Genomic DNA, 13,356 nt, shown 5'->3' with positions numbered 1-13,356 from the left:
GACTAGACGTAACATAGCAAAAGCAATTCCGACACTCAATGTGTTACGTTTGTTATGGTTACGTGAGACAGAAGGTTACTTATGGCAAAAAAGAACGTAGGGTGGTTGGTCAGGGTGGATGGGTAGCCATATAACACGAATGTTCAGCAACCCAAAGGTTTCGTGTTCAAATCTCATCATGGACAATTTTAGCTAATTAGCAACTACTTACTACATTTGAGCTACTTTGCAACTACTTAGCATGTTAGCTAACCCTTCCTCTAACCCTAACCTTCACATTTTAACCTAACTCCCAACCTTAACACTAACCTTAACGCCTAGACTTAGCGTTAGCCACCTAACCACCTAGCTAACGTTAGCCACAAAAAATGGGAATTCATAACATATCATACATTTTGCAAATTCGTAACATATTGTACAAATTGTAATGTATAACGTTTGTTTGAATTGCAATTCGTAACATTTCATATGAATTACACTGAGTGTACAAAACATTAGGAACACGACAGACTGGCAGATTGAGCCTAAAAACGGGGCGGTTTGGAGAACAGCCTGGGGGATTGTTTGGGGAATGAGGAATCAGGGGTTACTAGGATGGTTGGAGATACTCACAGAACTACTTCCACATGGTCCAGCGCCCACTGGTCATGTCCCACACCGTCGTGACGCGGCTGCCACCACCGCAGCTCCACCCCTTTAACTCTCGCCTCTCTGTGAAAGTTAGAGGTCAGAGATTAAGAATGGGTGTGGGTCTTTCTCAATTATTATTTCCTTGATCACTCATGTCCTCTCTACCTAGCTTAAAACAAATGTTCCCACAACTTTAGTGAATGTTCCCTTAAGCGTTATTAGGTCATATCTAACGTTTTCATAGGAATGTTCCAGTGACGTGCAATAACTGTTTCCAAGAGACCATTCCCTTAATGTCAAACAGAGTATACCCAGGACGTGGTTACCGTGTTCTCAGAATATTCAATAGTAATGTTCTAGACACGTTTTATGGGAACTTTGCAAGAACATTCCTGTGTCCAGTAAAAAAATTATCATTATACATGGCATTAGGAAAGTATTCAGACTCCTTCCCTTTTTCCACATTTTGTTCAATTACAGCCTTATTCTAAAATGGATTCAATTAAATGTTTTTCCTCATCAATCTTCAGTGACTGGGAGACTAGTCAGGATCGAGAGACCTGCAGAGAAGGATCTGCAGAGAAGAATGGGAGAAATGTTGTGTTAGCTAATCCAAGTTTATCAGCCTCAACGTCAACGGTGAAGAGGCGACTCCAGAATGCTAGCCTTCTAGGCAGAGTTGCAAAGAAAAAGCCATATCTCAGACTGGCCAATAATAAGAAAATATTAAGATGGGCAAAAGAACACAGACACTGGACAGAGGAACTCTGCCTAGAAGGTCAGCATCTCGGAGTCGCCTCCCCACTGTTGACGTTGAGACTGGTGTTTTGCGGGTACTATTTAATGAAGCTGCCAGTTGAAGATTTGTGAGGTGTCTGTTTATCAAACTAGACACTCTAATGTACTTGTCTTCTTGCTTAGTTGTGCACCGGGGCCTCCCACTCCTCTTTCTATTCTGGTTAGAGCCAGTTTGCACTGTTCTGTGAATGGATTAGTACACAGCGTTGTACGAGATATTCAGATTCTTGGCAATTTCTCAGATGGATTAGCCTTCATTTCTCAGAACAAGAAAAGACTGACAAGTTTCAGAAAAAAGTTTGTTGTTTCTGGCAATTTTTAGCCTGTAATCTAACCCACAAATGCTGATGCTCCAGATACTCAACTAGTCTAAAGAAGGACAGTTGTATTGCTTCTTTAATCAGAACAACAGTTTTCAGCTGTGTTAACATAATTGCAAAAGGGTTTTCTAATGATCAATTAGCCTTTTAAAATGATAAACTTGGATTAGCTAACACAACGTGCCATTGGAACACAGGAGTGATGGTTGCTGATAATGGGCCTCCGTACGCCTATGAAGATATTCCATAAATAATCTGCTGTTTCCAGCTACAAAAGTCATTTACAACATTAACAATGTCTACACTGTATTTCTGATCAATTTGATGTTATTTTAATGGACAAAAAATGTGCTTTGTTAAAAGTACACAGAAGAAAAACTATTTTATGGATCATAGAGATTCAGGAGTAACATTAGAACAGGGTAAAATGCCTCAGCAACATTAGAGCACTATACAGAAAGTCCTTGCTGAAATGAGTAAATCAAATCAATGATGAGAGAGTAGTCAGATTAAGTGATAACTGACACAGACATGGTGGCGTAGTAGAAATATTGGAATGCAGTGAAGCAAGAGGTTGTGAGTTCAAATCACAAGTGAGGACATGATGATTAATAATTACTGTATAAGTACTGTGTGTTTGCCAACAGAGAAAGAGCTGTGAATGGATCAGTGGTTCATTAATCAGAGCCAACGGTAACAAGGCGTGATGTGCAATGAGAATATTTCTTTGGGACCATCAGGTGACTTCCTGACAACTGATACACTGCAACGTTCCCATGAAACGTGTCTAGAACATTTAGAAATTGTATGTTTGATGGGGCGTTGATGGAATTTTGTCCTAACCCTCAGAAAACTAGACACAGGAATATTCATGAAACATTCCAATGAAACGTGTCTAGAACATTACTATTGGATATATTGGGGCGAGGACGTAAGGAACCACAGAAGGATGAACTGAGAAAGAGCTGTGTGTCAGTATTAATGTGTGCTTAGACAATTTACATCTAAATGAAATAAACCTTTATTGGAAGGAAAAACATCTCTGTATGTATAGGTTCACTCACAGTGGGATGTTGTAGGACACTCTCTGGGCCTTGATGAAGTCTTTGGGCTGGTGCTGGGCGATCACGTGCCAGCTAACTCCATTATTGACAGTATACTGTAGCAGCACAGCTCTGTCCACTGTGTCAGGCTGGTCCAGGGCTGTGTTACAACTGTCTGTCTGGGACACACTACCTATCTGCAGGACGAACATGATCTTACTGTGGGTGGAGGAGGGGAGAGCGAGAGAGAAGAAATTGTAAGATTGCCTTGGTATTTTTGTCCTACCAAATTTAGGCTCCAAGTTTTCCATCTTAGTCCTGCAGTATATTGACCTCTCATTGGCATTGGCTAGGATTAGCTAGGCTGGGCTATGCTAGGCTAGGCTAGGATGAGCCACAGATTTGTGCTATACGTTTTTTAAAATCTGTAATAATACTAGCCACAGCAATTTTATGAAGTTGGCTTTAGCTAGCCCAGATACGTTCCCAATCTCCCAACCTCATAGCCATCTACCAAGAATACATTTCAGGCTATCAATCAAGAGTAGCTAGCTTGTCACTAGGGTAGGGGGCACTATTTTCACCTCCGGATGAAGAACGTGCCCAAAGTAAACTGCCTGCTACTCAGGCCCAGAAGCTAGGATATGCATATAATTGGTAGATTTGGATAGAAAACGCTCTAAAGTTTCCAAAACTGTTAAAATAATGTCTGTGAGTAGTATAACAGAACTGATATTGCAGGCGAAAACCTGAGAAAAATCCATCCAGGAAGTGGGATTTTTTTATGTTTGTAGTTTTCTATTGAATGCCATTATAGTAGCCATTGATTTAGGACTCAAATTGCACTTCCTATGGCTTCCACTAGATGTCAACAGTCTTTAGAAATTGTTTCAGGCTTTTATTCTGAAAAATTAGGGAGTAAGACCACTTTGAATGAGTGGACACTGCAGTGTCCCAGAGGTTTTTCATGCGCACAAATGAGAGCACGCCTTTCTTGTTTTCCTTTTATATTGACAAAGCTATTGTCCGTTTGAAATGTTATTGATTAGTATGGCTAAAAACAACCTGAGGATTGATTATAAACATCATTTGGCATGTTTCTACGAACTTTACTGATACTTTTCGGATTTTTCATCTGTCTGTTGTGACTGCCTTTGAGCCTGTGGATTACTGAACAAAACGCGCAAACAAATCAGAGGTTTTTGGATATAAAGAGAGACTTTATCGAACAAAATTAACATTTATTGAATGGGAGTAAATGGGAGTCTTGTGAGTGCAACCATATGAAGATCATTAAAGGTAAGTGATTACTTTTATCACTATTTCTGACTTGTGTAACTCCTCTACTTGGCTGGTAACTGTAATGATTTGTCTGCTGGGCGCTGTTCTCAGATAATCGCATGGTATGCTTTCGCCGTAAAGCCTTTTTGAAATCTGACACTGTGGTTGGATTAACACGAAGTTAATCTTTAAACCGATGTATAACAGTTGTATGTTTTAGGATTTTTTTTAATGAGTATTTCTGTTTTTGAATTTGGCGCTCTGCAATTTCACTGGATGTTGGCCAGGTGGGACGGTAGTGTCCCACACCCCCTAGAGAGATTAAATGGCGTGCCTGCTGGCAAGGTCGGTAGACTTTAGAAAAGCAAGCAATAACAAAAAATTTTTTAAATAGTCAGTTGGATACAGACAGTTCAAGAGGTGTGCTTAGAGAAATGCAGAAAAATATACATATTTTTTACATAGAATTAAGCATAATGATTTTGGCTCTAGATTGCAGGAAAAAGCTGCTTCAGGTGTTTGAACAATACTAAATTCTCCACCGCCCAGCCATCCTCACGTACTTTGTGCCCCCTTTTTGGGGTGCATGACGCCCCTGTTCAGTACTTGTCTCATGCGAGGTCCAGAGGCTTGGTCTGGCCTCATTTTACAGCTACTGTACAGTATACAGCATACCAGCCCTACCTGGCTCGTGTCAGGTCGAGTGGCTTGGTGACAGCCTGCCTCATCTTACAGCCGTTGAAGTAGAGCGAGTCACCGTGGGCGTGGGGAGAGAGCTGACCACACCCACTTCCCACCCCGCCACCCTGGATGAGTTGCCAGCTCTCCTCTGACATGCTGCCTGACTCAAAGTTATCCTTTATGGAGCTGGGTAGGTCACTGCCAGACAGGGAGCAGTCATCACCTGGGAGATGGAGGAGAGAAAGAAAGGGTGGTTTGTTTAGATTGTGGTGCTGCAGAGTTGGGGTCCATTAAAGAATATATATATATGAAAAGCAATGAGGATTTTGAATTTTGAATTTCAGTTTACTTCGATAATTGACTGAATTGAAATGGAATTGACCCCAAACATGTTGCGCAACATTTTAGATGAGAGACAGTAGGAACACTCCTAACATTTGAATGCATAAAAAATAAAGTTTAACCAATATGAATGCTAGCTGTCAGTTAAAGGGAACATTGTACTGGCCCCTACGATTAGTGTTTGTGTTGTACTCAGTCAGACCCACCATGGTGTCCCTCGTCACAGATACAGACCACTCCGCTAGTACAGTAACCATGACCACTACACAGCCCTGGGCACGCCTCCCCAATATACATGTGGTCCACCCCCCAGCCGTGACGCTCGCCAACGCCCTCCTTCTGGATCCAACGGAACTGTGTGGCACTGCAGGAGAAGGGTGAGAGTGTGAGAGAGAAAAAGAGTTATAGAGCTGTGACAAGAAAGAGCGGAACTGAGAGAGATACCCTTTACAGACACAAATGTTCCTCATAGAAGCTCGTTGATAACAGCCTTGATCACCCTTCAGACACAGAAATAAAATGCTGGTTCAGAAGCTTCCCTTCTCTTTCGGAGAACTGTTCTGCTCCTGCATGGAATGCTCACATTTAGTTACCCACAACAAACGTCATTAGCCAGTTTGTTACCTTGCTAGCTTAGTGAGTGGCAAAAGGCTAATTTGCAAAAGCGGTCCTACCCTGAGGAGACGTGGTCAGGCAGCTGGACAGTGACTCTGGTCCAGGTAGAGCTGTTGACAGGACTGTAGATGGTAGATTCATGGAACATGAAGGGAGAGCAGCCCACGTTGTTCACAGAGGAGGGAAGACACTCTGACTGGACCAGCTGCCATGAGTCAGACCTGGAGAGAAGAGAGGGAAGAAAGAAAGAGGATTGTATTGTAAACTGCTCTAATCCTTAAATGTTGGAGGGGTGCCTTCCACCAAGGGCTGTCTCCAGCTCTCGCCATAGGTTATGGATGTGAATCAGATCTGGCCACTCCAAAAGAGTCCAGCATCTTTTTATGAACCGTTCCTGGGTGCTTTTAGATGTGGGTTTGGGGTCGTTGTCCTGCTGGAAGATCCACAATGTTCAATGGAGACCCTGTTTCTGGACACCGAGTTGAACATTGACTCAAAAACACCTGATAATCTGCTGATTTTATGATGCCTTGCACGTGTTCAAGGACTCCAGTACCAGAAGCAGCAAAGCAACCCCGCAGCATTACAAAACTTCCCCCATCTTCGATTGTAGGGAGGCTATTCTTTTCATTGAATGCTTCATTTGGTCGTCAGTAAACACAGCGTTGATCTATATTGCCAAATAACTCTAATTTTGTTTAATTGGTCCACGTAAATGTTTTCCCAGGATTTAGGCTTGTTCAGTTGAGTTTGAGAAGTTCACGCTCACACACTTTTTCACTCATCATTTGCTGCTGCTACTCTGTTCTTTATTTTACTCTTATTATTATCTATCCTGATGTCTAGTCAATTTACCCTGCCTTCATGTACATACAGTGATTACGGAAAATATTCAGACCCCTTGACTTTTTCCACATTTTGTTACCTTACAGCAAAAACACGTTTTTAGATTTTTTTGCAAATGTATTAAAAACAACAACTGAAATAGTACATTTACATAAGTATTCAGACCTTTTACTCAGTACTTTGTTGAAGCACCTTTGGCTGTGATTACAGCACATTGATCTGGTGCTGGTACTCCCTGTGTATAGCTACATTATTGTTTATTTTATTTTACTCGTTTTGTGTTTCTATTTTATTTTTAAACTATATATCGTTAGGAAAGGCTCGTAAGCATACATTTCACCGTATAGTCTACACCAGTTGTATTCGGTGCATATTACAAATACAATTTTATTCAATTTTTTTGATTTTATTTGAAAAACTGTAGCTCTGTTGAAGGTTGTGGGTCTGCATTCAGAACAACAACCCCAAACACTCATCAAAAGCACCCTGGAACGTTTCAAGAAACTGGAGTGGCCAGTGAAGAGTCCAGGTCTGAATCCCACCCATAACCTATGGCGAGAGCTGAAAACAGCAGTTGGTGGAGAGCACCCCTCCAACCTGGAAGGATTAGAGCAGATTCTGCACAAAAAAAGTGCTAGCTCCGAGGTGCCAATAATTATGTCCAAGCCGTTTGTCTTCATTTTCTAAATTAAAATTGTAAACTTAAATGTACAAAAATAAAATCCAATAACATGGTGTCCTATACAAATCCTATACAAATTTGAGAAGAAATAGGGAATTATTTAAGAAAATTTAAGGGTGCCAATATATTTGTCCCAGCACTGTAAGTTAGCACATAGGAAGAAATCTCTCCTACCTGGCATCCTTCCTGTACTGCAGCAGGACAGAATGGTGGTCTTCACAGCTGTCTGCCTCACAGCCCACCACAATCTACATACAGCGAGACAGAGAGAGCCACAAGTAAGTTGTGGGGTTCCACAGGGATCGATTCTTGGACCTCTATGTTTGTAGATTATGATAATGATTTTAAACTGCCAAATGTAGCCATGTTGTAAATGCTAAGAGGTAGCACCTTGAACTATAGAATTTAGCCAGTCTATAAGTGCTCGAACGATACCTTGAACTGTAGGATGTATCCAGGCTGTACTATAAGCTCTCGGGTGGCTAGGATGTTGTGTGTTTTGTCCTGGTTCTTGTTGGGCCAGTAGAGGTGGAAGGATGGGTTGCCACAAAATCCAGCCGTACGCACCGCGTTGGGATAGAAGCTCCAGTTCTCCTCATGGGACACACCCTCTGGGAGAGAGAGAGAGAGAGAGTAAAATGGCAAGCTTAAGACACCTTCACAATCAACAACAGGACAAAACAGAGCCCAGATTCATCTTTACACTTTTACCTCCCATTCCATGTCAGAGGTGTTTCAGCACAAACTATCTACCATCATCAAAGATGTCCAGCAGGGTGGAGGAATTGATGTTATGTTTTGTTATCCTATATTACGTTATGCTATGCTGTCTTTACCGTCATCGAAGGTGTCGAGCAGGGTGGAGGGGTTGATGTCAGACCCTCCCACCAGGATGTTGTCTACAGCCCACTGAGCACGCTCCAGCCCGGGTGATGCCAGACCGGAGGAGACAGAGAAGGGCTGCCACCACCGCAGCCGTGTGGTGTTAGAAAGCGCCCCCTCTGGTAAAACAATGTAATCACGCCTCACAGACACGTACTTCAGATAGTCCATCTCATGAAGCAGGGTCCAGGACACACCTGGGGGGGTATGAATGAAATCTCAGGGGGGGGAAAAATCCTCTATTTTTCATCAGTGTACTAAAGATTACATCTACTACAAACTAAACTTTCCATCAGTTTACTACTGTTTCGTACAGTTTATGACAGTTTACCTCCGTCTTTGGAGTAGTCCAGGAGCACTCCCTCTTTGCGACAGGTAGGGCGATGGCACATGGTCATGTTGTCTTCACTTCCTATCCTGGCCCAGTACTCTACAAACCTGATCATAAACCACAGTTCATACAGCCATTAACAGTGGAACACTGATGGCGGGACTCAAACACAGTGTGTGTGAAGCATTTCCAGCGATAGTGATCTTAGCGAACATATGGGAAAAACGATATATCTTATGAAAAGTTTGAGTGGTAGTAGGAACCGAAAGGGAATGTTATAACAAAACCCTGTGTCGTTGACAGACTTTTGATCAGTAGAGGTACTTACTTGGCTCCTCTGAGGTCGAGGTCAGCGGTGATGGCCTGCCTGGCGTCTGCTCCTGCAAAGTACAAAGCGGTCCCCTCCACCAGAACCCCACAATCAGTGCAGGGGCGACCCCCCTCCAACACCTGCCACTGAGGGCCTGGCGGCCCCTCCCAGTCAAAACGCTCCTTCAGAGATGTCTGGGGAAATAGAATAGAATAGATACTTTATTGTCCATAGTATGGACATTTGTCTTCTGCCCTTTTCCCAACACCCCCTGACACACACAAACGTTCCGAGCCAGATAATCTGCCATGGTGCAGAATCCCTAGGGGGAGGGCAACGTAATCACATTTTGAATTGCATTGTTTTTGCTATGTGTACAAAATAAATGGTCCTTCAAGCTGGATAGGGACACTTTGTACGTCATTGTATGAAATGTGCTACATAAATAAAGATTGATTAACTGATTGATACCTTGAGTGCAGTGCTGGCGTAGCAGCTGGGTCCGGTGAAGCCTGGTTCACAGATACATCGCTGGTCCAGACACTCTCCATGTCCCCCACAATGGCTGTCACACGCTGGCCCAATGTAGAAGTTCTCCACAGCCCACTGGGTATCACTGTGCTGCTGGTAGAACCGGAAACGCACCGCCCTGCAGAACATAACACATAATGTAGGTTAAGAACCGATGTAGAAGTTCTCCACAGCCCACTGGATATCAGAGTGCTGAACCCAAAAAATGCACCGCCATACACACAATGCACACAGGATGGTCATAAAGATTAAGTGAGGCAAGACTTTTAAATTATCTTCCCGAGGCTGTTTTTAAGGACATTCGGACTGTAACTTGAGACCAAAATAAATTATTGGAGGAAGCAAGGAGAGAGTGTGCCAGCCAGGTTGAGTATATGTGTGTTTGTGTGTGCATGCTTGCTTACGTGCACTACCAGTCAAAAGTTTGGACACATCTACTCATTCAAGGGTTTTTCTTAATTTTTACTATTTTCAACATTGTAAAATAATAGTGAAGACATCAAAACTATGAAATAACACATATGGAATCATGTAGTAAGCAAAAAAGTGTTAAAGAAATCAAAATATGTTTTATATTTGAGATTCTTCAAAGTAGCCACCCTTTGCCTTGATGACAGCTTTGCACACTCTTGGCATTCTCTTAACCAGCTTCATGAGGTAGTCATCTATAATGCATTTCAATTAACAGGTGTACCTTGTTAAAAGTTAATTTGTGGAATTTCTTTCCTTCTTAATGCATCTGAGCCAATCAGTTGTGTTGTGACAAGGTATGGGTGGTATACAGAAGGTAGCCCTATTTGGCACAAGTCCATGTTATGGCAAGAACAGCTCAAATAAGCAAAGAGAAACGACAGTCCATCATTACTTTAAAACACGGCCAGTCAATCCGTAAAATGTCAAGATCTTTAAAAGTTTCTTCAAGTGCAGTTGCAAAAACCATCAAGATCTATGATGAAACTGGCTCTCATGAGGCCCACCACAGGAAAGGTAACTCTGTAGTTACCTCTCCTGCAGAGGATAAGTTGATTAGAGTTACCAGCCTCAGAAATTGCAGCCCAAATAAATGCTTCACAGAGTTCAAGTAAGAGACACATCTCAACACTGTTCAGAGGAGGTGACACGCCATCCCATCTGGTTTGCGCTTAGTGTGACTATCATTTGTTTTTCAACAGGACAGTTACCCAACACACCTCCAGGCTGTGTAAGGGCTATTTGACCAAGAAGGAGAGTGATGGAGTGCTGTATCAGATGTCCTGGCCTCCACAATCACCTGACCTCAACCCAGTTGAGATGGTTTGGGATTAGTTGGACCGCAGAGTGAAGGAAAAGCAGCCAAAAAGTGCTCAGCAGATGTGGGAACTCCTTCAAGACTGTTGGAAAAGCATTCCAGGTGAAGCTGGTTGAGAGAATGCCAAGAGTGTGCAAAGCTGTCATCAAGGCAAAGGGTGGCTACTTCGAGGAATCTAAAATCTAAAATATATGTTGATTTGTTTAACACTTTTTTGCTTACTACATGATTCCATATGTGTTATTCCATTGTTTTGATGTCTTCACTATTATTCTACAATGTAGAAAATTGTACAAATAAAGAAAAATCCTGGAATGAGTAGATGTGTCCAAAGTTTTGACTGGTACTGTATGTGCATGTTGGTACCGTATGGATCAGGCTTGTCACTCACGTGTCTGCCAGGCTGTCCTTTAGGGGGTAGACGGCCCTTTTCCAACCCTGGGCAGGGAAGAAGACACTGGGCTGGGAGATCTGTCCTCCACAGCAGGGGTCAGCAGGGAGACACTGGGGCACCAGGTACCTCCAGGAGACACCGAAGTCCACAGAATACTGGACATGGACCTGATGCTCGGCATGGCGCTCCGGCACACTGCAGCCCACCACAATCTGTAGAGACACATGGACTTGCAAAAACATTACTTGTACATACACACATATCCTGTACTTTTGATCACAACATACACAAACACACCCAACCCCCCAAAAGACACACACACACACACACACACACACACACACACACACACACACACACACACACACACACACACACACACACACACACACACACACACACACACACACACACACACACACACACACACACACACACACACACACACACACACACACACACACCTAGCGGTTAATCTCAGAAGTGTCTAGGGAAGCAGGGGTGTTCAATGTCAGTCCTGGAGGGCCAAAACACTTCTGGCTTTCATCCTCTCCTAATCAGGAACTGATTCAGACCTGGGATACCAGGTGAGAGCAATTAACTAATAGGTAGAAACAAAAAAGAGAAGTGTTTCGGAATTGAACATCCCTGGTCTAGGGGGTAGGAACAGGGATTGATTTTCGACAGGGCCACACACTCAACCATTTCCACTGTTTTGTACACCATTGTTGTTACCTTGAACTGCATGACCCAGCCTTTGTCCGGGACGATGTCATGTGTGACTGCATACACCTCTCTGCCGTCATCATTACCACACACCATGACTCCGTCTGGAGAGCTACAGAACCTCTGAACCGCACAGTCCTCACTGAACAGCCAGTGATCACTCACTGAGAGAGCGGGAAGCAGGGGAGAGGGGTCAGAGAAAGGAAGAGGGAGAGAGAAAGTAAGCATCCATCTCATCAAACAAAATACCTTTTTTCAAATACCTTATTCGTTTTTTTCAAATACCTAGATTCAATAAATGTTCCTTCTGAAAGCAGTTGTATTTGATGCGGTCATTGCTTATTAGGATGAAACCTAATATGAGATGCGCAAACTCAACTCAACAATCAGACATGGGCAGTCAAGTCAGAATTGAGGCCTGTATGACTGAAAGATCCTCCCCCAACTGTGTATGTACCTGTAGTTGTGTATGTACCTGTGGTGGTGTATGTTGTGGTCTCGTCCAGATCCCCTGTGTATATACCTGAGGTGCTCTCCTCCTCTCCCTCATTCAACAGGCCTATCCTGCCCGTGGGGGTACCATCAGCGGGCGCTCTCTCGTGGTTAGGCAGCGCCACCCCTCCGAAGGTGTCAGAGATCTGTGCCCGCGGGTCGGAACCAGCGATTAGGACGTTATCCAGTGCCCAGTCACTGTGGTCGGACCCCTCGTGGGTCGGTTGCCACCAGCGCACACGCACACCCTCCTGACGGGCCGCATGGGGCAGCAGTACATTGACGAATCTACACATGACACACAGGTTAGGATTGGGAACATCTGATGTGAAAGAAGTGGACAGGTTAAAGCCAATTCCCAGTTACTGTATATCCTATTTTACTGTACTTCATTACTTGTAAGTCTATAAATACTCCTATTTTTTCATGTGTGTTAAGCCTGACGAAGACCTTTGGGTAGAACATAAACCGTGGGAGCAATCAACAAAGTGTGCGTGTATCTATTTTTCATAAAAAAGGCCCACCCAGGCTTTCTGTACAGGTCGTAAAAGATCTCTGTCAACAGGATCCAGTTGATTCCACCATTCAGACTGAACTCCAGTAGTACACACTGGTTACGGTTGCTCGGCGGGGTCATGCAGCCATACATAAAGTAGAACTGGATGAACTCTGCGTTGGTCAGGTTCAGATCCACCGTCACCAGCTGACGACTACAACTCTGTTGGAGAGAGAGACAGATACAAGAGAAAACATGGAGGTTAAAGAGAAAGACATATTAGATGAAGAGAGAGACACACCAGGTTTGGGCTCAATTAAATTTATGTATTAAAATGACAATTTAAATATTTTTAATTGAGGTGATAAAGAGAAAATCAAATTATAAAAAAAAAAATAGCAGTTTATTTGCAATAAGGAATTTTCTGTTATTAAATTGTAGTGTCAGCTCACTTCCCAAATTGAATTGTAATAAATTCTAACCCTGATAACAACAGAGAGGAGGGGGAAATGCAAATAATCTGGGTAGCCATTTGATTAGGTGTTCAGGAGTCATATGGCTTGGGGGTAGAAGCTGTTTAGAAGCCTCTTGGACCTAGACTTGGCACTCCGGTACCGCTTGCCGTGCAGTAGCAGAGAGAACAGTCTATGACTAGGGTGGCTGGAGTC

General features: G+C 43.2%; 1 protein-coding gene across 2 annotated transcripts in view; it reads right to left on the bottom strand.

Moving 5' to 3' along the window:
* Positions 1-13,356, bottom strand: part of LOC139540428 (reelin-like) — a 261,766-nt gene that overhangs the window by 4,263 nt on the left and 244,147 nt on the right. Inside the window, exons 52-66 of one of the 2 annotated variants that reach the window (XM_071344234.1) lie at positions 12,717-12,910; positions 12,176-12,480; positions 11,710-11,864; positions 10,972-11,186; positions 9,233-9,410; positions 8,780-8,955; positions 8,452-8,558; positions 8,075-8,317; positions 7,674-7,849; positions 7,413-7,486; positions 5,770-5,931; positions 5,302-5,459; positions 4,757-4,976; positions 2,813-3,010; positions 613-711 (exon numbers count right to left, since the gene is read on the bottom strand). In XM_071344234.1, the coding sequence (XP_071200335.1) occupies positions 613-711; positions 2,813-3,010; positions 4,757-4,976; positions 5,302-5,459; positions 5,770-5,931; positions 7,413-7,486; positions 7,674-7,849; positions 8,075-8,317; positions 8,452-8,558; positions 8,780-8,955; positions 9,233-9,410; positions 10,972-11,186; positions 11,710-11,864; positions 12,176-12,480; positions 12,717-12,910 (2,660 nt within the window). The remainder of the gene's footprint in view (positions 1-612; positions 712-2,812; positions 3,011-4,756; positions 4,977-5,301; positions 5,460-5,769; positions 5,932-7,412; positions 7,487-7,673; positions 7,850-8,074; positions 8,318-8,451; positions 8,559-8,779; positions 8,956-9,232; positions 9,411-10,971; positions 11,187-11,709; positions 11,865-12,175; positions 12,481-12,716; positions 12,911-13,356) is intronic. The other variant, XM_071344235.1, reaches the window with a different exon arrangement.

Source organism: Salvelinus alpinus, chromosome 15 (genome assembly GCF_045679555.1).
Source record: "Salvelinus alpinus chromosome 15, SLU_Salpinus.1, whole genome shotgun sequence".
Lineage (NCBI taxonomy): Eukaryota > Metazoa > Chordata > Actinopteri > Salmoniformes > Salmonidae > Salvelinus > Salvelinus alpinus.
The sequence above is the reverse complement of the archived record's forward strand: the minus strand, read 5'-3'. Positions and strand labels throughout refer to the sequence as shown.